Source organism: Marmota marmota, unplaced genomic scaffold, assembly GCF_001458135.2.
Source record: "Marmota marmota marmota unplaced genomic scaffold, marMar, whole genome shotgun sequence".
NCBI lineage: Eukaryota > Metazoa > Chordata > Mammalia > Rodentia > Sciuridae > Marmota > Marmota marmota.
In genome coordinates this window covers 4,007,199-4,028,892 of record NW_026000001.1, presented here as the reverse complement: position 1 = coordinate 4,028,892, position 21,694 = coordinate 4,007,199, and the positions used below count along the sequence as shown (strand labels likewise).

Genomic DNA, 21,694 nt, shown 5'->3' with positions numbered 1-21,694 from the left:
CCACCTGCCGACAGCAGACATCATGAGGCTACACTCAGCCCCTGAAACCTGACCCCTGGCCTCATTTGAATGGCTTCTCCTGGGTAGAAGGGGTCAGCACGTCCAGGCTTGCGCTCGCTCTCTTTCTATGGACCCTTAAGGTCAGAGGAGCCGTCACAGCTACCCGCAAAGAAAAAGGCATTTCTGTCTCTTGTGTGGTCATTTCACACAGCCCAGTTAGCCCAGTTCCCCTGGAGTGACCCCTGAGTGTTTTAGTCGAGAGCAACCTGGCAATTGGCGTCCCTTGGTGGGCGAGAGGTCTGCGTGTTTAAGTCACCGGGAACCCAACAGAGAGAATCCAGAGAAGGCCGGGCCGTCTGCTCCTGGAGAGCTGGAGGTGAGGCGCACAGAAGCCTGTGCCCACTCCCTAGGGCAGCCTGGCCTGCTTCGGGGTTCAACTGGTTGGACAGAGACAGCGCCTCCAGGGTTGAACTGTGGGGCCCGCCCAGGCTGGCTCGGCAAGGGTTCCTGGTGCTCCACCCTGCCTGTCTGAGAACCAGGCCTCCCGTCCTCCCCAGACACTGAACAAAGGCTTTTTGAAGAGGCTGAGGTATGACACTGGGCTCAGGTCCTGAACCCCACTGCCCACATTTGAATTCTGACACTGCCCTTTAAAGGCTGTGTGGTCTTGAGCAGGTGACCGAGCCTCTCTGCGCCTCAGCTCCCTCACTGGAGAAGTGGGGTGAGCTATCGTCTTGCTGCCTTGCTGGGAGGGGGATTTCCCAGACTCATCTGCGGGAGCTGTGGGCTCAGGTGCTGGAGGTGCCTCTTGTCCACTGGCCAAGGCTCTCTGTTTCCTGTGCCCAGGGCTCGCAGTGTGCCCAGGGAACACAAGGCCACACGAGCTGCTCCCCTCGGGCACCAGACCGTGCCCTGCTCCTGGGCCTGAGTCCTCCCCTGGGCCAGGACAGGTGGGCCAGCCCCTGCTGTTGGCTGGGTAGAGGACACACACTGTTGGAAAGGTCACAGCCTGGGCTTCTCGGAAAGTGGCCTGGCTTGTGGCCCCCAGGGGACACTGCTCCTGACAGGGGGTGCTGTCCTTTGTGCCCCACCAGGCACCAGACAGGTCGGACCAGTTGGGAACCTGCAGGGAGCGGCCGTCCCATGAGGAGGGGGAGGCAGACAGGCCTGTCCTCCCTACAGCCTTGTGACACAGGCCACAGGCTACCCCTGGCCCAGCAGCAGGCTAGCGTGCCCCTCCAACCTGCTTTCACCACCTCTGGGGACGCAGGTGACCCGGTAGTACTTGTTCACCTCCATCCCCAGAGGCGGCGGGCAGGTTGCACCCACAGCACCGAGCCTGGGGTTTGAAGCAGGTGGCCCCAGTGTGGGTGGTGGAGGCCGCGTGTCGAGACGAGGGTCTGCGTTTCTGTCCTGCCGAGGGACGAGGAAGGGAGACCCAAGGCCGAGACAGGCGTGTGCACAGCCTGTGACCACGGGTGGGAACGATGCTTGACGGTTTCAACACTGCCGAGAGAAGTGTTCTCCCCACAGGAAATAAGTAGGTCAGGTGCTATCACCCGCTAGCTAGCTGGCCGTCGCCCCGCAGTGGGCATCGAGAGGACGCCCCACGTCCTGTCCACATCGTTGGGCTCGTTCCCCGGGTTCTGCCTCCTCCACCCAGACAGCCCCGATGGGAAACAATGAGTGGGCGTCAGCCTGGCTGGTCACACACGAGAGACTCGTCATCATGCCCCGAGCAACGCTGAGTAACCACCGTGTAGGAGACGCCCTGCCGGGCTGGGCGCTGAGCTGTCCCAGGGGAGCCGCGCGATTGCCCAGGTCCTGTGCAAACACCACGCCTTTTTCTATAAGGAAAAGAGCGCCTGGACTCAGTCACCGGGGGACGGCTGTCCAGTTTCTGTCATTCAGAAATAAAATTTTTAAAAAACTGGGCTGGGGCTGGGGCTCAGTGGTGGAGCACTCGCCTGGCACGTGTGGGGCCCTGGGTTCGAGCCTCAGCATCACATAGAGATGAATGAAGATATCGTGTCCACCTACAACTAAATGTATTTAAAAAAATTACTAATGACCAGTGAAGGTCTGAAAACTGTGCACTTTCTCCTGCGACCACAAGGCCAGACACCAACAGTGCACAGTCCCAGCTCAGGCGGCCAACCAGTGAGCCTGGACAGACCTGCACAGGTCTACCTGCCCCTCCCAGGATGGGGGTGGACCTGGAGGTCGGCCCAGGGAGTGTGGCCTGGGCGTGCAGGAACACGGCAGGAGGCCCTCATCCAGAGGGACAGCGGGAGCAGCGTTGCCACGGCTGGGCCTCTCCCGGGCACGCGGCCAGGCCGTGCTTTGGTTTTCTGCGGATTTTCTTTCACTAGCGATTTTTAAAAGCTGCGAATGCACAGTGACTGCACTCTTGGAGGTTTATCCTGGGGAAATGAGAACTCTGACCCAGCAGAGGACTTGCCGGAACCTTCTCGGCAGCTCTCCAAGAGCCGGAGGCAACCTGGGAGCGTTCCCGGGGCTGACTCCTACTCAGCGTCATCACCACGTGGAATTCTGTTACCACGTGGGGCAGTGCGTGCACTTTTAAAATTGTGCAGACTACCCCAAAATAAAATTTAAAGAAACATAATGCGTCACAGTGCCCCCCCACTGTCGCCCCCACCAGGTTCAGAGCAGCGCCCGCCCTGCCTGGAGCCAGCCCTGGTCACCATCCAGGGATGGACACACAGGTTCAGGTCTCCAGGAGGATCTTTGGAAACAGGGATGACAGCCACCTGCTCAGCTGCCTGCAGCTTTGTCACTGTCTGAGAAATGACCTGTCGCTCCACGTCAGCGACGGCCCTGGTTCTGAGAGCTTGGTGGGATTCTGTTAGGTAGATTCACTTAACAAGTCCCCTTCTGCTTTTCAAAACTTAGTCACAGTGTTGAAAAGCAGAAGGGGACTTGTTAAGTGATCACTGTGAAACACCAGCATAGGCCCTTGAACTTGCTGGTGGTGGATCCAGCGCCCCCTGGGGCTCAGTGCGCTCTGAGCAAATGGGAAAGTAAAGATTTTTATACCACTTACTAAAACACCAAAGTCCACAATAAAACCTTACCATTGTCGGAGACTTGCTTACACTGGAGACCGTACTTGGTCTTGTTTAAGACAGGATGGCCACGTCTAGGAACCTGGAGACTCAGGGGTCCCCACACCACAGCAATCGGAAGAAGGATCTTTTCAATAAACCAACGAAAAATTTTAAATACCAAAACGTTTGGGTCAAATATAGGCTCAAATGGAGAAATGAGTTTTGATTCTTGACTCACATCATATAAAATTGAGGTGGATTGCTAATCTACATGGGAAAAGCAAGCAAAATCTTTTTTAAAAAAGCAAAGGAATGATTTGGGTCAGACAAGGTTACGATGAGTGATAAGAGGACTCGTCGCAAACAGAAATTGGCTTCTGATGAAATCAAGGACTTAACGCAAAAAAGAAAACGTGCAGAGGGTGAGGGGCGGCTCACAAGAGGGGACGGGGACGGTGCTGACGTGGGCCCTCCCAACTGCAGGGACTCAGCCCAGAGTGCAGAAGGGCCCTCATGACCCGGACGGAGGTGACCGCCTGGGAATCCTTGTAGGAGGAGGCAGCCTCGAACGAGATGACCCCTGAGCACATGGGATGGGCTGGACATGACTGGCCATTGGGAAATTAGAGCCACCAGGAGCTCTACGGCTGCGCCAGAGTGACAGGGGCCCTCGGGCCTCCCTGGGCGAGGAGAGAGGGCACTCTGCCCTGGCTCCTAAGGGTACAAGTGGTAACCCTGAGAGGGTTGTTGGGTTCACTGCGGGGTCCCTGGTCTGTCCTAAGAACATGATCAACAGAGCCGGAGGTTCCATCTGATGGTCGCCATGGCCAGAGCTGCCACGGCCACCCCTTGCAGAGCCGTCCTGCAGGAGTGTGCCCAGCTGCTGACCGCTCAGCCTCAGGCTCTGCCACCATCACCAATCCTGGGGGTTGAGGATCGTGGCTGCGAACCTTCTCACGTCACTCTCCCACCATGTGCCTTTAGACTGCCCATCACCTGGGCCTTGAACGGGCTCCTGGTTTGCGGGGGACATGTCCCCACTGCGGAGCTCTGCCGTCCAGGTGCCATCCTTCTCTGGAGACTTTCTCTGTCCTCCAGGTGGGCAGCCTCTTGGGGGAACCACATGGCCATGCCTCAAGGCCAAGCCCTCCTGTCGCTGGCCAGCAGCCCGACGTCAGGGCACGTCCCCAGGGTGAGACAATGACGCCCCTCCAGAGACAGCACAAGAGAGTACAGGGCCATCACCAGAAATAGGAGGAAATGGACACGACCTAAACGTCCACCACAGAAGAACGAATGTGGTACAGCGGGGGATGGAGGCCACACAGCGAGAAGGGACCAGTGGGGCAGGACAGCGGCCCAGCAGCATCGGTGACCCCCAGATGGAGCCAAGGAAGCCTGGCCACGGGGCCAGCGCTGCGGGGTTCCATGGTCATCCCATCGCCTCAGAAGAAGCAGAGGGTGGGGTGTTCTCCAGGTGCCCAGGCGGGACATTGACGTGGAAGGACACAGAGGGCCAGCCTTGCGGGGACCGGAAACAGCAAGCCCTGTCTCTCCTGGTCACTCAGGGGTGAGAGGCCACCCAAGATGCACACCCGCCTTCCAGGCCAGCACCTCTCCTGAGGAGGGAGGAGGGCCGAGCAGGGCAGTGCAGCAGGCCACACCCAGGCTGGGCCCTAGGGAGGTGGACCTTGGGAGGGCCGCAGGGGGACTGCAGGCTGGAGCGAGGGACAGCAGCAACAGCAGGGCCACTAGGCCAGCCCGAGGCAGTGGCTTTTGCAGAGATGTTCAGGGGCGGAGGAGGTGACCGCGCAGGAGTCCCCAGGCAGACGGACAGAGGGGAGCCTCGTGGCCTTGGTGGCAGGTGCGACCATGCTGGCTGCCCAGAGCCATGGCCCCACTGTGTGGCCCCACTGTGTGCCCCACAGTCCTTGGTGGAGGTGAGAGGAGAGATGTTGGTGCTCTCGGCTTCGTCCGGCGGGGCCTTCCTACTTTGTGCTGGAGTCGAATTCTAATGGTCCTGGGACGCAGCACCCGCACCCCTGAGTGCCTTCAGCAGCCAGAGGGCGGTTTCTCCCAGGTCCCGGGATGGCGTCAGCAGGGGCTTATGGAGAAGGGTCAGGAAGCTAGGGTGGCGAAGCCGGCTGTTCCATCGCGACCCCCTGGTCAGCGCCCTCGTGTGCAGAGGCCGTCTAGGGTCCTGTGGAAGCCCAGGTTCCAGAGGGGCTGACCTGTCCTGAAGGGGGCATGTGGCCTTCTCCCTGCTGACTGCCCGCCCACTCCCAGCTGGCCAGCGTTGCAGCCACAGTGCGGTCGGTAACCGCGCCCCTGTCCCCCTTGCCCCTGCCTGGCCTGTCTGTGTGCCCGGCCTGCCCGCCTCTGTGGCACTCTCCTCTCTCAGGTCGCTGTGGGTCATCTCTCCTCCCTGTTCAGGGCAAGGGCTGCGCTGCCCAGCGGCTGGAGCTTGTCAAGTCAGCTTTCCTGCCCCCCCAGACCCAGGCTGCGGGGTTTTCCACATCCTGTGGCAGGACAGAGCCCTGGGGGGCCACAGGCTCCTAGACAGTGAGGTCAATCTAGGACAAACAGAAACGAAAGTGTCCAGCCCGAAGGGCAGCACTCAGGCCCCCTCCAGGCAGGGCCTGGTGTCCCCTCAGGCAAAGCCCTGAGGTCACGGCTGGGTCACAGCACACAGCGATTGTTGTGCGTAGGCATGCCAGGGCCACCAGGGCAGGAGCCTGGTGCCAGTGGCCTTGCTGGGCAGGGCAGGAAGGTGGGTGGCCTCCTTGGGGATGGCCCGGGTTTTGAGACGTCAGGTTCCTTGAGGGTTTCATTACGGGGTAACTCGGATACACGGGCGGTCGGCTCCTTGGTGGAGAGACGTGGGGCTGCGAGGGCTCAGGCGCTGCCTAGGTCTTGGTTTAGTCCCTGTTGCCCCGGAGGAGGGATTTTCACTGCTTAAAGTCTTGGGAATCCTTTTTCTAATAGGAAGGGAACATGTCCCCGCACAAGACCAACCACTGCCGATAAACAGAATCAAGCTGACAGGTGATCCAGCCCCACCGAGGAATGCAGAGGTCAGAGGAGAGACCATGGCACAGGTGAGAGGAGAGACCTTGGTGGACGAGAGAGGAGGGAACTTGGTGGACGAGAGAGGAGGGAACTTGGTGGACGAGAGAGGAGACACCTTGGTGGAGGTGAGAGGAGACACCTTGGTGGACGTGAGAGGAGAGATGATAGACAAAGTGAGGGGAGAACTTGGTGGAGGTGAGAGCAGAGACCATGGTGGAGGTGAGAGATGGTGAGATGGTGGTGGAGGTAAAAGGAGACACTTTGGTGGAGGTGAGATCAGAGACCTTGGTGGAGGTGAGAGGAGAGACCATGGTGGAGGTGAGAGGAGAGACCATGGTGGAGGTGAGAGGAGAGACCATGGTGGAGGTGAGAGGAGAGACCTTGGTGGAGGTGAGAGGAGAGATGATGGTGGAGGTGAGAGCAGAGACCTTGGTGGAGGTGAGAGGAGAGACCATGGTGGAGGTGAGAGGAGAGACGATGGTGGAGGTGAGAGGAGAGACCATGGTGGAGGTGAGAGGAGAGACCATGGTGGAGGTGAGAGGAGAGACCTTGGTGGAGGTGAGAGGAGAGATGATGGTGGAGGTGAGAGCAGAGACCTTGGTGGAGGTGAGAGGAGAGACCATGGTGGAGGTGAGAGGAGAGACGATGGTGGAGGTGAGAGGAGAGACCATGGTGGAGGTGAGAGGAGAGACCATGGTGGAGGTGAGAGGAGAGACCTTGGTGGAGGTGAGAGGAGAGATGATGGTGGAGGTGAGAGCAGAGACCTTGGTGGAGGTGAGAGGAGAGACCATGGTGGAGGTGAGAGGAGAGACGATGGTGGAGGTGAGAGGAGAGACCATGGTGGAGGTGAGAGGAGAGACCATGGTGGAGGTGAGAGGAGAGACCTTGGTGGAGGTGAGAGGAGAGATGATGGTGGAGGTGAGAGGAGAGACCTTGGTGGAGGTGAGAGGAGAGATGATGGTGGAGGTGAGAGCAGAGACCTTGGTGGAGGTGAGAGGAGAGACCATGGTGGAGGTGAGAGGAGAGACGATGGTGGAGGTGAGAGGAGAGACCATGGTGGAGGTGAGAGGAGAGACCATGGTGGAGGTGAGAGGAGAGACCTTGGTGGAGGTGAGAGGAGAGATGATGGTGGAGGTGAGAGGAGAGACCTTGGTGGAGGTGAGAGGAGAGATGATGGTGGAGGTGAGAGCAGAGACCTTGGTGGAGGTGAGAGGAGAGACCATGGTGGAGGTGAGAGGAGAGACGATGGTGGAGGTGAGAGGAGAGACCTTGGTGGAGGTGAGAGGAGAGATGATGGTGGAGGTGAGAGGAGAGACCTTGGTGGAGGTGAGAGGAGAGATGATGGTGGAGGTGAGAGGAGAGACCTTGGTGGAGGTGAGAGGAGAGATGATGGTGGAGGTGAGAGCAGAGACCTTGGTGGAGGTGAGAGGAGAGACCATGGTGGAGGTGAGAGGAGAGACCTTGGTGGAGGTGAGAGGAGAGACCATGGTGGAGGTGAGAGCAGAGACGATGGTGGAGGTGAGAGGAGAGACCTTGGTGGAGGTGAGAGCAGATGGTGCTCTGGGTGTCGTGCTCCTGGGCAGTGTGCTCCTGGGGAGTCTTCTTGAGTGTAGGGGATGGTTCTTCTTTTCTCTGGACGCCCTTTTGCCATTAAAAACAACTTTCTGATGGAAACATTAGCTTTGTGGCCCCGTTTAGTTTTCTAAGACTCTCCGTAGGGGTGGCTGCTGGGGCCGTGGGCTCCCATGCAGGCTCCAGCGCCCTGGGGCTGGGCAGCGGCCACCTCTGCACCAAGGCTGTCTATGGAGGGGAGGCTCTGCTGGCTCTGCCCAGGGACATTCACTGCAGTGTCACCAGCATTGCCTTTCTCACCAGGGACAGGCCAGGCAACTGCTGAGCGTGAGAACGTTCCCACAAGGGCCTCGGCTGGGGAGAGCAGGGCACCCTCTTTCCTCCCTCCTCCTGGAGACGACAGGCTGTACGCCTGTGGTGTCCTTCGCGGAGTCAGCGTGGCCCCATCAGCATCAGCAGGCACAGGTGGAGGTGGAGGGGCCGTGGTGAACCTCGGGCAGCCAGAACTGCCAACTTTTTGATGTGGAAAGCTGGGTCCTTGTCCCCATTGCCAATCCAATGAGGGCAAGGCTTTGAGAAAAAGGCAAAAGTTTTCTTGATTTGTTAGCAAAGGAGGAGCTCGGGGACTCCATCGCCGTGTGGGACAGGGCTGGAGATGAGTATCGTCAGGAGACATGATTGATCAGTGTGCGTCCCGGGTCCCGGAGGGCCGCTGCTCCAGGTCCTGGGCTTGGGGTTCCTTTATTCTGGGGCAGCGAGTCTCTTCCAGGCGTGAAGGACATGGCGGCTCAGCCTGTGACAGGAAGAGTCTGTTTCCCCCCATCAGGGAGGGAGGAGGAGGAAGGGAAGAGATGTCCATTTTGAAATAAGCCACTTGCAGTTGAGCAGCCAGGTTTGAACGGGAGCGTGGAGTGGCCCCCTGGACGGGGGGCTCAGGAGCAGAAGCTGGAAAGACCAGCAGCTGTTTGGGGCACAGAATGCTGGTGATCACTGTGACTTCGTGTCCTAACTGGAAACGCCAAGTTCAAAACTGTCAAGTGTCTTTTCTGGCCAGAAAGAATGTCTAGCACATAGTAGGGATGCAAGACAGAAAATCTGTCCAGGGGCTAGGGCTGGGGCTCAGTGGCAGAGACACTGGGTTTGATTCTCAGCACTGCATACAAATAAATAAAATAAAGGTCCATCAACAACTAAATACATAGATATGTAAAAAGAACAAAGAAAATCCGTCCAAGGGTGGTGCCTCTCCCAGGCTGACAGTAACCCCTGCTGCAGGGGCCTGGGCTGGCCCACGCAGCCAGCAGCGGGTGGACCTCGCTGGCCATGGGGTGGGGTGGGAAAGCAGACTGGCCCGCCGGCCCCGCACTCCTTGGGCTCCCCCTACAGGACAGAGACTGCCCCTCGGCACTCGGAGGACCACAACTGCACGTTTTAGTTGAATGTGTACGATAAAACTCCTCTCCCTTTTGTTGTTATGCTTTGGGAACTTGTCTGAATGTTGTAAAGCTGTTACACAGTCGGACTGAGTATAAAGGTTGATGTCCTCATTGTCTGGAACTTAACGTGAAGCAATTAACTTCCAGAACTTGGACAGAAACCACGTTCCATGAGACTGCACTCCCGGGAGCTGCCACCAGGGGCAGCATGTGCACAGGCACAGTTGAACCAGCCTCAAACTCCTGCGCCACTTCCTGAGCGTGCGGTGGGCTCTCTTGGGGTACAGACACTGGAATCCTGGGTGGGAGACTGAGAAAGACTCTCTAGGACGGCCTTCAGAGGGCTTTGTGTTGTCCACACATGCCTGCATTACTTACACAAACACTCTAGTCTAAGCACCTGTGTGCTGGGGTACTGTGCTTGCCCAGCCTGGGAGAGGCCTGGGCTCTCTCCTGTACTGGAAGATAAATGAGAGAGGAAGTGATGTCATAAGGCCCAAGCCAGCTTGCCCAGCACCGGGGAGCACAAGCTGGTGACCCTGCAGCCCAGATTACCTAAATAACAGAGTAACAAGCGTCTGTTTAGGGGAGGAGCTGGGTGCTGTAACGGGGAAGGGGCTGAGCCACCCGGAGGCCCCAGAACTCAGCTCTGGTCCCACTGCACACCGTCAAGCCCTCCACGTAAAGATGGGCGTTGTCCCCACTCTGTGTGGCTACTCGGATCATCCCTTGGCTCAAGAGGACCCACAGGTCTGGTCACCAGTGGACGCCGGGCCTGGGTCACTAGAGCAGGTCCTGTTGCAGGCCCAGGCCACGGGCCTTGCACTTTCCGCAGGGTGGAGGTTGGGAAAGCCTGGCACTGGCACCGTTTGTGCACAGCCCAGGCTCCTCCCGAGTCTCTGTGTCACGTTTTGGTAGTTCCGCGAGATTCCAATCTTTGTCATTATTGGTACCTGTGAGGGTGATCTGTGACCAGCGAGGGCTCCATGATAACTCGGGGGCACTGTGAACAGTGTCCCTGTGAGATGGAGCTGTGTTCTGAGTGCCCCCCCCCACAGGTGGCTCCTCCACCCGCCCTCTCCTGGGCTCCTGGTCCCCTGAGACACAATATGGAAATGAGGCCGATTAGATAAAAGTCTCTGAATGCTCCAGTGGAAGGAAGAGCCTCACCTCTCCCAGTGTGGAGCAAACATCGGGGTGATGAAGCCGCCCGGGCAGGCACCGGCAGCTGGGCGGGGCTGGAGGCTCGGCCCGTGCCCACCGCCCACACAGCCAAGGGAAAGGCCCTTGAAGCAAGTGGAGTGGGTGACCTCAGGGAGAAAGCAGCCTCTGGCCGGGCAGCATCCCTGGTCTGGATGGAAGACCTGGCCAGCGCACCTCCTCAGCCAAAGCCTGACCGGGAGCAGGGTGCTAGCTCCCTCCGCGTCTACAAAGGCTGAGAGGAGAGCGGCTGCAGAAGAGCCGGAAGCTGGCAGAGGCCCATCCATGAGCTCGAGGACAGAGGGGCTCCGGGACACGAAGGTGCAGGTGAAGCAGCGCCTGGTCCTGGAGAGGCCGCGCAGGGAGCTCCATCGAGATCCCCAGCCCGTCAGCAGTGGGCACTGAGCAGCGGTGTCCGGTGCAGGCAGCGTGGGCTTCTGTGGGACCCGGATGCACTTAGGACACCACAGCGAGAAGTCAGGGCAGGCTGTCCCCAGGGCACTGGTGCTGCTGGGCTTGGAGGTCAGCCGCTGCTCACTGCCCTCTGAGCGTCCAGGGCCCTCGGGAATTCTACTGCATTCCTGTCTGAGCTGTGAGCGCGACACAAAGCCTGAGGAGCAGCGTCTGTGTGCCACCTGTAACTGGAGATTCCACGTCCACTTGATGGAGATGGACGGTCCCACACTTCCATCATGAAGTGCTCCCAGCAGGCCTGGGACTGGGAGCAGTTTGACTTTCAAGTCAAACTATTAAGAAATACCTTTCTTATGGCTCCAGGCGCTGCAGAAAGGGAGTCCCCTGGAGGATCTGGGGCAAGTAGATCGCCAACCTTCTGGAAAGGATCCACCAGTCTAGACGCCATTGAGAACACTTGTGCTCCGTGGGAGGAGGTCAGCCTCTCACCAGGAGCAGGAGTCGGGAAGAATTTGGTCCCAGTCCTCACAGATACTCGGATGCTTCTGGGCGTGAGTGGGGGGATAACTGAAGGTGTGGTGGAAATGGCAAGTCACGAAGGAGTGGGGCTGGCAGATGTGACAAGCTGCCACCGGGACACGAGGCAGGGTGAGCTGCTGCTTAGCCCCAGCCGAGAAGGTGGCTTCCTGAGATGGGTGCACTCCTGCTGAGGGCGCTGGGGAGGAGTCACCAACACGGCAAACTTCACCGCCATCTTATCAAGAAATGGCAGCAGCACCCCAGGTTTGGGCAACCACCACCACTCCACAGCAACCAGCAGCTTCCAGACTCTGCATCAAAAAAGAGATCACTCGCTGCAGACTCTGACGGTCGTTAATAATTTTTAACAATAGTGCATTTTAAATTAAGACTTGCATGTTGGTTTTTAGAAATAATGCTATTGTGTAAGGGTCCGGCCAACGTCGGAGGAAGAGACCACCAAGAGACCGCGGCTCCTGCAACAGCAAAAGGGGTTTATTGAGGATCCAATTCAGCACGCTGGGGCTCCGTGCTCACTCAAGAAGGGAGAGCAGCCCAGAGCCCCGAGCAGGGGCTGAGCGCTGCTTAAGTACACTTTTTGGGGAGGGCGGGGACTTTACATACATCACAGTCTCCTTTAACAAATCATCGTACACTGCGGGGAAAATCAAACAACTCCTAAACATGATTAGTTCATTCATTGGCGGGAACAGGTCGGGCGGGAGTGATAGGTGAGTTCTAAGGGGGGAGGTACATTCAAACTGATTGGTTTAGGCCCTGCGATGTCTACATGCAAGGCTACACAGGGTCCTAGGTTATTAAATAACCAGTTGGTCAGGGGAAATATTTACTGGGCGGTTCCAACTATTGTCTTAACAGCTACAGGAATTTCAGGTTTTACGTGTAGCATAAGAACTTAACAATACCTGGTCCTTTACATTTTAACTCAGGCCTTGCAGCTTAGAAACTTTACAATGCCCGGTCTTTTACACTTTAACTTCAATTTCTTTTACCCTTACAATTGCACACTTAATGGAATACAGTGTGAACTTCACTTTTATATAAACTGGGAAACCAAAAAACATGCATGCAACTCTCTTTTCTTGGTATTTGCTTTATCACGGTGGTCTGCAGTCATACCCACAGTGCCTCTGAGGTGTGCTTGCAGATCCACGTGATGGTACGTGGAGTACTATACGGCAGTGGAAACCCCACAGCCACACCTGTCAGCATGCAGGAACCGCAGGGGCTGGATGAAGCCAGCACGTCTCGGGAGACACACCCAGGGTGGCGTGCCACTCACAGAAAGCTCAGACCCAGGCATCGTCTGTAGGGATGTACCCAGGTATAAAGGGAGCGAGAGAATTACTGACACAAGCTTCAGTGCTGGCTGTCTTGGATGGCAGGAGATCCAGTGGGTGAAGCTCGCTGTCTTATGGTGGCCATGAACTTGAACTTGCATTTATCTTGCTATGCATCATAATACAAAATAAAATAAATGAGACTAAGCCCTGCCCTTGGTGCCCCAGCCCAGACCTGGCTGCCTCTGTTTCTTGCCACGAGGGCTCGTGCTACGGTCTTCTGGAGCTTTGTGGGGAGGAGACTGCTCATCCCGGCTCAGGTAGCCCCAACCTCACACTGAATTGGAGGCACAGGGCTGGCAACTGTGGGGACAGGGGTGCTGGGTCCAGAGCACAGTGGCCTAAAGAGGACACCCCCCTGTGGTGCTCAGTCCCTTGAGGGACTGTTGGCCCAGGTGCCCCCTGGGCCCCACAGCTCCCAACACTCCCAGCTGTCGGAGATCCCTCCCGGGTGATGCCCTGGGATCGGGATCAGCCCACACCCCTGCCCCGCAGCCCAGGAGAGCCCCGCCTTTGAATCCTAGACACAGGGCTGTCCGTTTTCCCAAGACTGAGGGGTTTTCCCCGACATAGTTGAACATTAAAACTGGGAGGAACCAGGCAAACCTGAGCCAACTGGCCACTCCCCCGGGTGGCTGGTCCCCGGTGGGAGGGTTGGCTGGCCACGGCTGGCTTGTGCTGTCGGGTGCATCAGCCGGGACCTTGCTGCCCTTCCTGAAGGCCTCACTTTCCAGGAAAGGAGCAGGTGATGCCAAGTTTTGTCCTCCAGCTGCTGGACAGTCCTCCTGCCCCTCCTGGGGACAGCAGGGTTTGCCTGAGCAGCCCTGGCTGGGCGCTGATCTCGCCGAGGGCAGATCCAACTGGCAAAATAAGACTGGAAGGCCCCAAGGCTGGCAGCCAGACCAGAGAAATCAGTCATCACTCCATTACGGTCACGGGTGGCCTCTGTCCTGGGACATCGTCACATGGATCTTGGCACAATTCCCTTAGGAAGAGCCAACAGTAGCCACAGCTGTTTCCCAGGAGGACTGATTTGCCTGTGGGCATCAGGGGTGTGTGGGCTCTGGGGGGCACGGGCAGCTCTCTGATGCCAGAGCGATCCAAGAACCGCCAGGTAAAGGTGTCAGAGCACAAAATCTCAGCCATCTGAAGGTCTCCAGGGCTTTGTCGCTCAGTTTCACAATCAGGCAGCACCGCCTCCATCAGACAGTGTTCTGTTGGGCTGAGAGGAGGTTGGTTTCACAGCCAGCGCTGAGAAAGGCAGAAACGAGCACAGAGCCAACTTTGTGCTTTAGTCACCAGGCCTGCAGGGACAGGAAGACTGAGCCAAACGACCCAGGACTGGAGAACATCAGGTGGCTTTTTGTAAAAGATTGAAAGATTAAAGCGTGCAAGGATTAAAGCAGAGGGAACCTCATCGTGTCAGCTGCAAATGGCCATTTAGGACCCTTGGCTGTGACCTCTCCTGATTTCTAGGAAGGTTTGGTGACATCTTGGTTTCAGCTTGGAGAGAGACACTTCAGCGGAAGTGACTCACTTGGCCTTCAGCCTGGCCTGTGGAACCCAAATCACAGCCAAGGCCCAAATCTCTTATCACTTAACATGCACATTTGTGTAACTGACTTGTGCTTTGTTATAAAAGGGTGTCAAGACTGTCAAAGGTCTGCCCAGGCAGCAGGCGGGTATGGTAATTCTTTCCCGGAAAGCACCACAGTGAGGCACGTTCCTTTCCAACAAACGGACTAGGTGAGGTTCAGGACTGAGAACCAAGAGGTGAAAGAGGTCCAAAGACAGAAATGGTCACACATCTATCCACCACCTATCTAACCGTTGATCCTTCCATCTCTCAATCCATTCATTATCCATCCACCTGTCCATCTACCCATCCACTCACCCATCTACCCTGGCTCCTCCTCTTACAAATCAAGTCAGCCTGCTGACGTCTCCAATTTTAAGCCCCTTCAATACCCTCACCCTCTCCCTTTGGGAAATCTGAATTAACCAGAAGAGACAGGGAAGGGACAGGAGACAGAGCCAAACAACCCAGGGATGATCCTTGGTGTGGTAATCCTGATCACCCTGCGGGGATATACAGCAGGGCACAGCTTACAAAGCCCAGGGCTTCTCTGCAGCCTCAGGACTCCGCCAGGCCCTGGACCCCCAGGCACAGCAGTCCCAGTGGGAAGAGCGCCTCGTCCAGCAGCCGTGGTTGGAAGGTGGGCTGGAGGCGCCTGGTGGTGCGGGACATGACGGCACCAGGAGGTGACCCCGACACGCTGGTGTGTCTGGCTTCTGTCTTCCTGTCGGTTTTGAAGAAATTATTTTGGGCAAAAGTGGATGGAAACAGTACTGGATCTTTCTTGGTGGTTTCCTTGGTGAGGAAACCATTTCAGGGACTTGGAAGATCTGGGTGTGAGTGTCTGGATGCGTGGATTATCCCACCAGAGGCAGGCCCAGGCAGTCACACTGAGGGAGCAGCCCTACTCTGCCACCCAGAGCAACCCGCCCACTGACTCCCTCTGGCCAGGGAGTTGACTCCCTCTGGCCAGGGAGTGTCCGGCTCACTTCACATTCCTGAGAATGCAGTTCTAGGAGAGGGAGCACTGCACACGGCGTGGGAATGTGACCTAGGAGCTGATATCCATCTGCCACCACCCGAAAGTCCCCGTCATCCCAATGCTGAGCCATAATCCCACCGTGGTGACATCTACAGTGGTCCTGTGGATGATGCCTGAGAGGCTGGAGACCACCATCTTGCCCTGTTGTGCTCCTCCCCTCGTCCACCACGAGATGACACAGAGTTGTCCCCTTTTGGTCCCCTGTGCCATGTGAGGACTTCTAGATGGCAGGTCTATGAGGAAGGGGACTTCTCCAGACATGAGCCTGCTCCGGTCTGCACCTCTGATCCCAGCCTCCTCCTGCACCTGTGGGAGAGGACGCAGGCGGGGGCAAGGACAGGGTGAGTAGGGGGGGAGGGGGCTTGGGGGGGGGGAGCCCAGCTGGTCTGGACAGGCTCTGGCAGGGCTGCTCCAGCCTGCGGTTAGGAAATCCCGCAGCCCTCAGGAGCGCTGCTGGAGATCTGCCCAAGGGCACTGTGGGCAGGGCCCTCTCCGCGTGCAAGGCCTGGGAAACAGGCTACGGAGGGACGCTGTCCCACGGCTGACTTACCCACGGATGCCTTGGGCTTTCCGTTCCCTGTAGAACAGTGGAGGAGCCACATGGTGTCAGGTTGGCTCACCAGACTCAGCAGCTCTTCACCCAAACCCTGGCTGGCCCCAGGGGCAGCTCTGGGCATTAGTGCCAGGTGGAGGGGCAGCCCCCTCAGGTCTCTGGGGATAGTTGTTTAGAAACTTATCAGGCGCGCAATAGCTTGTTGGGGATACTTTGTTTCCAAATCACAATTTGTTAAGTCACAGTAGCAATCCTTACCGTTTCCCCCAGCTGCCGTCTGAGTGCCACACTGCTTGGGACATTGTTCACATTTTATAGATGTTAAAACTGAGACCTGTCAGTGCTGAGTAACCTCCTGGGGACCTTGCCCCTCTCTGCCTGGCAGAGGACCTGTGCCCTTTGCTGCTGCCTGCACCCCATCTCAGTCTAGCACGTTTTTTTAATTAAATACATTCTGTAGCTACCAGAGGATACGAGCTCATCTCTGGGCTCAGCAATCCCACACTGCAGAAATACGGGTCAATCTTGAGTCATCTTGTTACCGCTGTTGACCGGTGATGAGTCCTTGCTTCCCCAATGTTGAAGAATAACACCAAAGAAGCACGCCGAGGCAAGGTCAGAGTAGAAATTAGAAGTTTATTAAAGGACAGCAGAAAAGACTTCTCCCGGAGGAAGAAGGGGACCCAAGGGGTGGAATCCGTGGAAGTGCGGTTGTTTCCCCTTTTTATAGTTTTGGTGATGGAATGTAGGTGGGAAGGCCCGAGGGGTGGGACACAGGTGGGCCAAACAAGTAATCTGGTCAGGAAGGACTTCTGAGTCAGCACCTTTTTGCTGGGGGCTGTCCATTGACACTTCTTTGGGATGGACTTTGGCCTAGGGCCTTTTCGGGACTTCATTAACATTCCATGAGTTGTCCTGCGTTTTCCCTGAGTCATTCTCCGCATGGCCTCCATTTTAGATTTCACTGGATACTAGACCCGATTTACCTAACTACACTGACTGCCTAACTTTAAATCTGGCTTCAATCTCTAGTGACCGCCAACACCAATCTGCAAACCCCGAGGCGCTGATAGCAGCTCAGAGATGTGGCCACTGAGCCCGGGCTGCCGGCTCTGGCCCCCCACGCTGCCTCCACGGTGCCCGCCTCACCGGGGGAGCTTCTGTTACCCACAAACCCCCGAACCACACCCAGTGTGTGATGGAGGGATCCTTAAGACAAAGTACATTGGAAGAGAAGGAACGTGTGTGTGTGAGAGCGGCTCTGTCAGGACCGCTGCAGGACGGCCAGCCCAAGTTCAGAGGAGGTGGCCTTCGCGGGAGAAAAGGACCAGGCGTTTCCTTTTGATTATTCAAATAATTATTCACATAATGGTGAGTGACAGTGAAGGCCTAAGGCAGCACGTGGAGATTGAGTGACACTAATTAATGCAGATGAACAGGATTAGGGCCCACCCCCATCCACCACGACCTCATTTTAACCTGATGACATTGGCAGGGACCCTATTTCTGAATGAGCTCACTGTGTTGGTCAGCCCTTCATTGCTGTGACCAAGACACCCCGAGAGGAGCAACTTAGAGGGGGAAAGCTTATTTGGGGCTCACAGTTTCAGAGGTTCAGTCCATGGACAGCTGACACCATGGCTCTGGGCCTGACGGGAGGCAGAGCGTCATGGCGGAAGGTCGTGGCGGAAGGTCGTGGCGGAAGGTCGTGGCGGAAGGTCGTGGCGGAAGGTCGTGGCGGAAGGGCATGGTGGAATGGAGCGGCTCAGGACACGGCCGCTGGGAAGCAGAGCAAGTAAGGCACCTGGGACAAGAGCCGATAAAAATTAATCAAAAAACAAATTATTAATTCACAAGTGGGATTATCCCGCTGATTAGATCATGGCGCTCATAATCCGATCGTTCTCCTCTGATGGTTGCTGCATTGTCTCCTGGGCTTTGGGGAGCTGAGGACTCGCCTTCGCAGACCAGGGCAAGGGTCTCCACGGTCTTTCTGGGGGACACACTCACCGCAACACCCCATACTGGTCCAGCCCCCAGCAGGGTTTCCGTCCCAGGCAGCTCCTCCTGACAAGCTGGGTGGAGGGGTAGGTGCCAACACCCGTGGATGGGCCACTCGATGTGACCACAGATGGTCCTACGGAAAGAAGGGAAAAGGTGGCCCGCCAGGCTGAGGCACATCCTCGGGAAGTGGGGAGACCGCAGCAGGTGGGATGGTAGGAAGGCGACGGTTTTGCTGATCTCCGCAGAGGTGCTGGTGAGAGGAGGAGGCTTGAGCAGACCCACCCAGGGTGCAGCCAGCGTGCCCTGCGCTCATCCTCTGCCTGGCCCGAGGCCACTCCAGGTGGTACGGCAGACCTGGCACCGTGAAGCTGCCAGCCAGGGCTCCGTCTGGTGGCTACGGGTCCAGCTGCTTTAGCACTGTGGTCGAAGATGTGTGCCAGAGCACATGGGGCGGGAGAGGGTGGCGATGGGGAGGGCTTGTATGGTCAACGGAGGTTAACGGCTGACAGTCACCCCAGCGCAGCCCACGAGGTCACCGGCCACCACTCTCCATCCCAGCAGCTGCTTCAGACAGAAGCTGTGACCTAGAGGAACCTGGCGTCCAGGGGCCCCACCTCTCCCCCCTTCCCCTGTCCACCTCCAGTCCTCTCTGGCACTCACTGCGTGCCCAGCACAGTACCTGAAGTTCTGCGTGACTCAGTCTTTCCTTCCGTTTGTTGGTCAGTCCTGGGGTCAGTGGTTCCCCTTCTGAGAGCTGACCTTGTCTTCAGTTTTCTGTTCCCGTAGATCCTTACTTCTGTGTTGAGGCTGAGGATCCAGGTCTACAGGCTCAGTACGGTCGGACGCCCCACCCTGGGCTGGCAGCTCTGCCCGGCTCTACAGCCGTGGGTGAGCTCAGGGACCCAGCCCACCTGAGTCAGGTCCCCTGCTCTGAGCTGGCTTTTGTCCCACTCGAGAGAGGTGATCATGGTCAGCCTGGGGAGGGCAGTGCAGTTACAGCCCCATTTCCTCCTCCTGCTCACGAGGTGGAAGGAAAAGGAAGCCAGCCTGAGATGGTTTCAGACAACCAAAGGGGAGAGCCACCCTGTCTGGGAGCTGGTGCCCTGGACGCCAGCACTAGGTACCAAACCGAGAGGACGGCAGCAGACCAGCCCCAGAACCATTTTATTTCCAGACCCGACTGCACCAGGCTTGGTGGAAGTGTGTGCTCGAGGGTTCCTGCCCCAGGTCTGCTGCCCAGTGGTTCCCTGGGGCAGGCCCTGCACATTGAGATGATCCTTCCTAGTCATCCAGCAGCCTCCGCTTCCGTGGGTTTTGCATATGTGGATTCAATAAAACTTGGAATAGCAAATATACTTTTTAATTGTAGGTGTTTTGAACATGTTCAGATTTTTTCTGGTCAGTTCCCTAAATCATATAGTAGAATGACCATCCAACCGTACAGCATTGCACTGGGCTTTGTAAGTAATCCAGAGTTGACTTAATGCAGAGGGAGGCTGTGGGCACGTCATACGCAGACACTGTGTCATGTTACACCAGGGACCTGTGCACTGCGGGCTTTGGTATCTGTGGGCATCCTGGAACCAGGCCACCTGGACCCCAGGGAAGACTGAAACTGTGGCAGCACTTGCTATGCGGGGCCCTCCTGGCTGAGGAACAGGGCAGGGAAGTCACATAAGCCTCCCCTGCTGCAAACTCCCCCAAATCTCAGGCCTCACTGCAGCAGGCCCAGGCCCTCCCTCCCCTGGGACCCCCCGCAGGTGCCTGCTGTGCAGGGGGCCGGCGTGTGCAGATGATGAGAGCTCAGGGGGAGCGTGCCTAGACATGGCCGTGGCAAGGGACCAAGGCTTCTGAAAGCAATTTGGCAGATGTCCAGGGACCCTTTAAAAACTCTTGGTCTTCCAACTAGTCATTCCGAGGAGGTGCATGTTGAGGGGACGGTCCATCATGCAGATGGAGCCTGGCGGGCAAGGACATTCACAAGGTACTTAAAATGACCAAAACATTTGGACCAGGGGCTGGGGTGCAGTGGTTAGCACTTGACTGGCATGCACGAGGCCCTGGGCTCCTTCCCAGCACCGTAAAACATAAAATAAAACTGGGCCCAAACACCCCACTGTGGATCATGGCCAGACACAGTGGACAGACGAGGCAGGGCACTGGGCAGCAGACCCAGTTGTGGGATGGCATTGCATGTGCGGGGTGGGGGGGATCCTAGGAGTGTCACCTGACAACATCATCAGAGCTTAGAGCATGTAAGGTCTCACAGTGACCGACCACTTCACGACGTGTGACATGTTCCCAGGATATACCTTCCTGTCAAATGACATGTGGCTGGACTTAAAATGTTTCCATAGCACACTTAACAGCATCGGGATGTCAGAGGGTTTAATGACAACATGATGTGAAAGTCCACGTGTATCCTATGATGCCCGTGTGGCCGTCCCTCTGTATCCACAGAGGGTTGGTTCCAGGCCCTTCAGATGCCCAAGTCCAGCAATGCTCAAGGCCCTTCAGAACAGGACGTGACCTCAGCAGGGAACCTGCCCCACCCTGCTGTATGCACCGTCCTTAGACGACTTGGAGCACTGAATGCATCTAAATACCCGGTGAATGGTTGTTGTTCTGTATTACTTAAGAAAAATTATGAAAAAGTCTGCACATGCTCAGTGCAGGTGCAAAGTTTTCCAGTTATTTTCAACACGGTGTTGGCTGAACCTGGGAGGTGGGGGTGGGCTGGAGCCACAGACCAAGGCCAACTGGATGCCCTGGTGTCCCCAGAATCGGACTGCGGGCAGCTGCCCACAGAGGTGCTAGGTGACCATTCGCCGTCACACGTGGGAACTGGAAGGTGACAGAGTGGTTGTTGATTAGCCGGGACTGGGCAGGGCTCTCTTCCCTCACGGTTCAGTTTTCTACCATAAGCACGTAAACCTTCCAAAAAGAACCAAAGTCTCTTTTAAGTGAAAAGAACATTTGTCATGGTCAGGACTTAATGAAAGTGCAACATCCCAAAGAGGACCTGGGCTCGCTCACTCCTGAGGGCAATCGATTCTTTAAAACTTCATCCAGGGCCGGGCTGGGGCCCCGTGGCAGGGCGCTCGCCTCACCCATGGGAGGCACTGGGTTCAATCCTCAGCACCACATAAAAATGAATAAAGATATTGTGTCCATCTTAAAAAAAAACTTTAAAAAAACCTCAAACTTCATCTATAAAAATAGATTGAACATGGACTTTCCACAATGTCACTGGGCCAGTGGGGGCGAGTCTGTGGGGGTGACTCCCTCCTCCACCTCTTCTCGCGGAGTCCACACTTGTGAACATCCGGGGAAAGTTCTCTAGACGCAAAGCAGAGGAGAGAGGCTCCCACAGGGCCCGGGAGCCAGGAAAGCCCCCGGAGGAGGAGGCCTCTGAGCCTCCTCGGGGTGCAGGCCACGGGGCACTGCCTCTTGCTGGGCTCCTTGAGCCCTGGTTGCTCAGAGCTGCATCCCACCTGGCACAGCACCTGCCCCAAGGACAGTGCCTTGCACATGGTGTCACTAACGTGTGGTCTCCCCTGCAGGCACAGCCAGGTCCCACACCGCCCAGAGAGCCAAGTGCCAGTTATCTGTGACTACGGCTCAGGCTTCAGCAAGCTGGGCTTCGCAGGATGCGAGGCTCCCTACGCCGTCTTCCCAACCATCCTGGGCAAACTCCGGCATGACGTGAGTGGCAAGGGCAAAGGGCATCCCCCCTGGGGTTACATAACCCATAGGCCCATGCAGCCATCCCCTCTCCCACCGGCTGGCCAAAGAAGTCCTCGGGGCAGGTGGGCATGTGTCGGAATCCTGCGCTCTTGGCTGGTAACGCGAGGCTGGCTGGGCGCCCCCCCCCCCC

General features: G+C 57.1%; 1 protein-coding gene and 1 long non-coding RNA gene across 2 annotated transcripts in view; one reads left to right on the top strand and one right to left on the bottom strand.

Annotated features, from left to right (window-relative positions):
* Positions 1-17,509: 17,509 nt before the first annotated feature.
* Positions 17,510-18,775, bottom strand: LOC125618122. Its single transcript, XR_007349372.1, has 3 exons — positions 18,497-18,775; positions 17,824-17,950; positions 17,510-17,617 (listed from the first exon to the last, which is right to left on the bottom strand). It is a non-coding gene; the product is annotated as an uncharacterized LOC125618122 (long non-coding RNA).
* A 466-nt stretch (positions 18,776-19,241) lies between these two features.
* LOC107156892 (actin-85C-like) overlaps positions 19,242-21,694 on the top strand; it is a 26,330-nt gene continuing 23,877 nt past the window's right edge. The window contains exons 1-2 of the mRNA XM_048807616.1: positions 19,242-19,255; positions 21,381-21,522. Of these exons, the coding sequence (XP_048663573.1) occupies positions 19,242-19,255; positions 21,381-21,522 (156 nt within the window). The remainder of the gene's footprint in view (positions 19,256-21,380; positions 21,523-21,694) is intronic.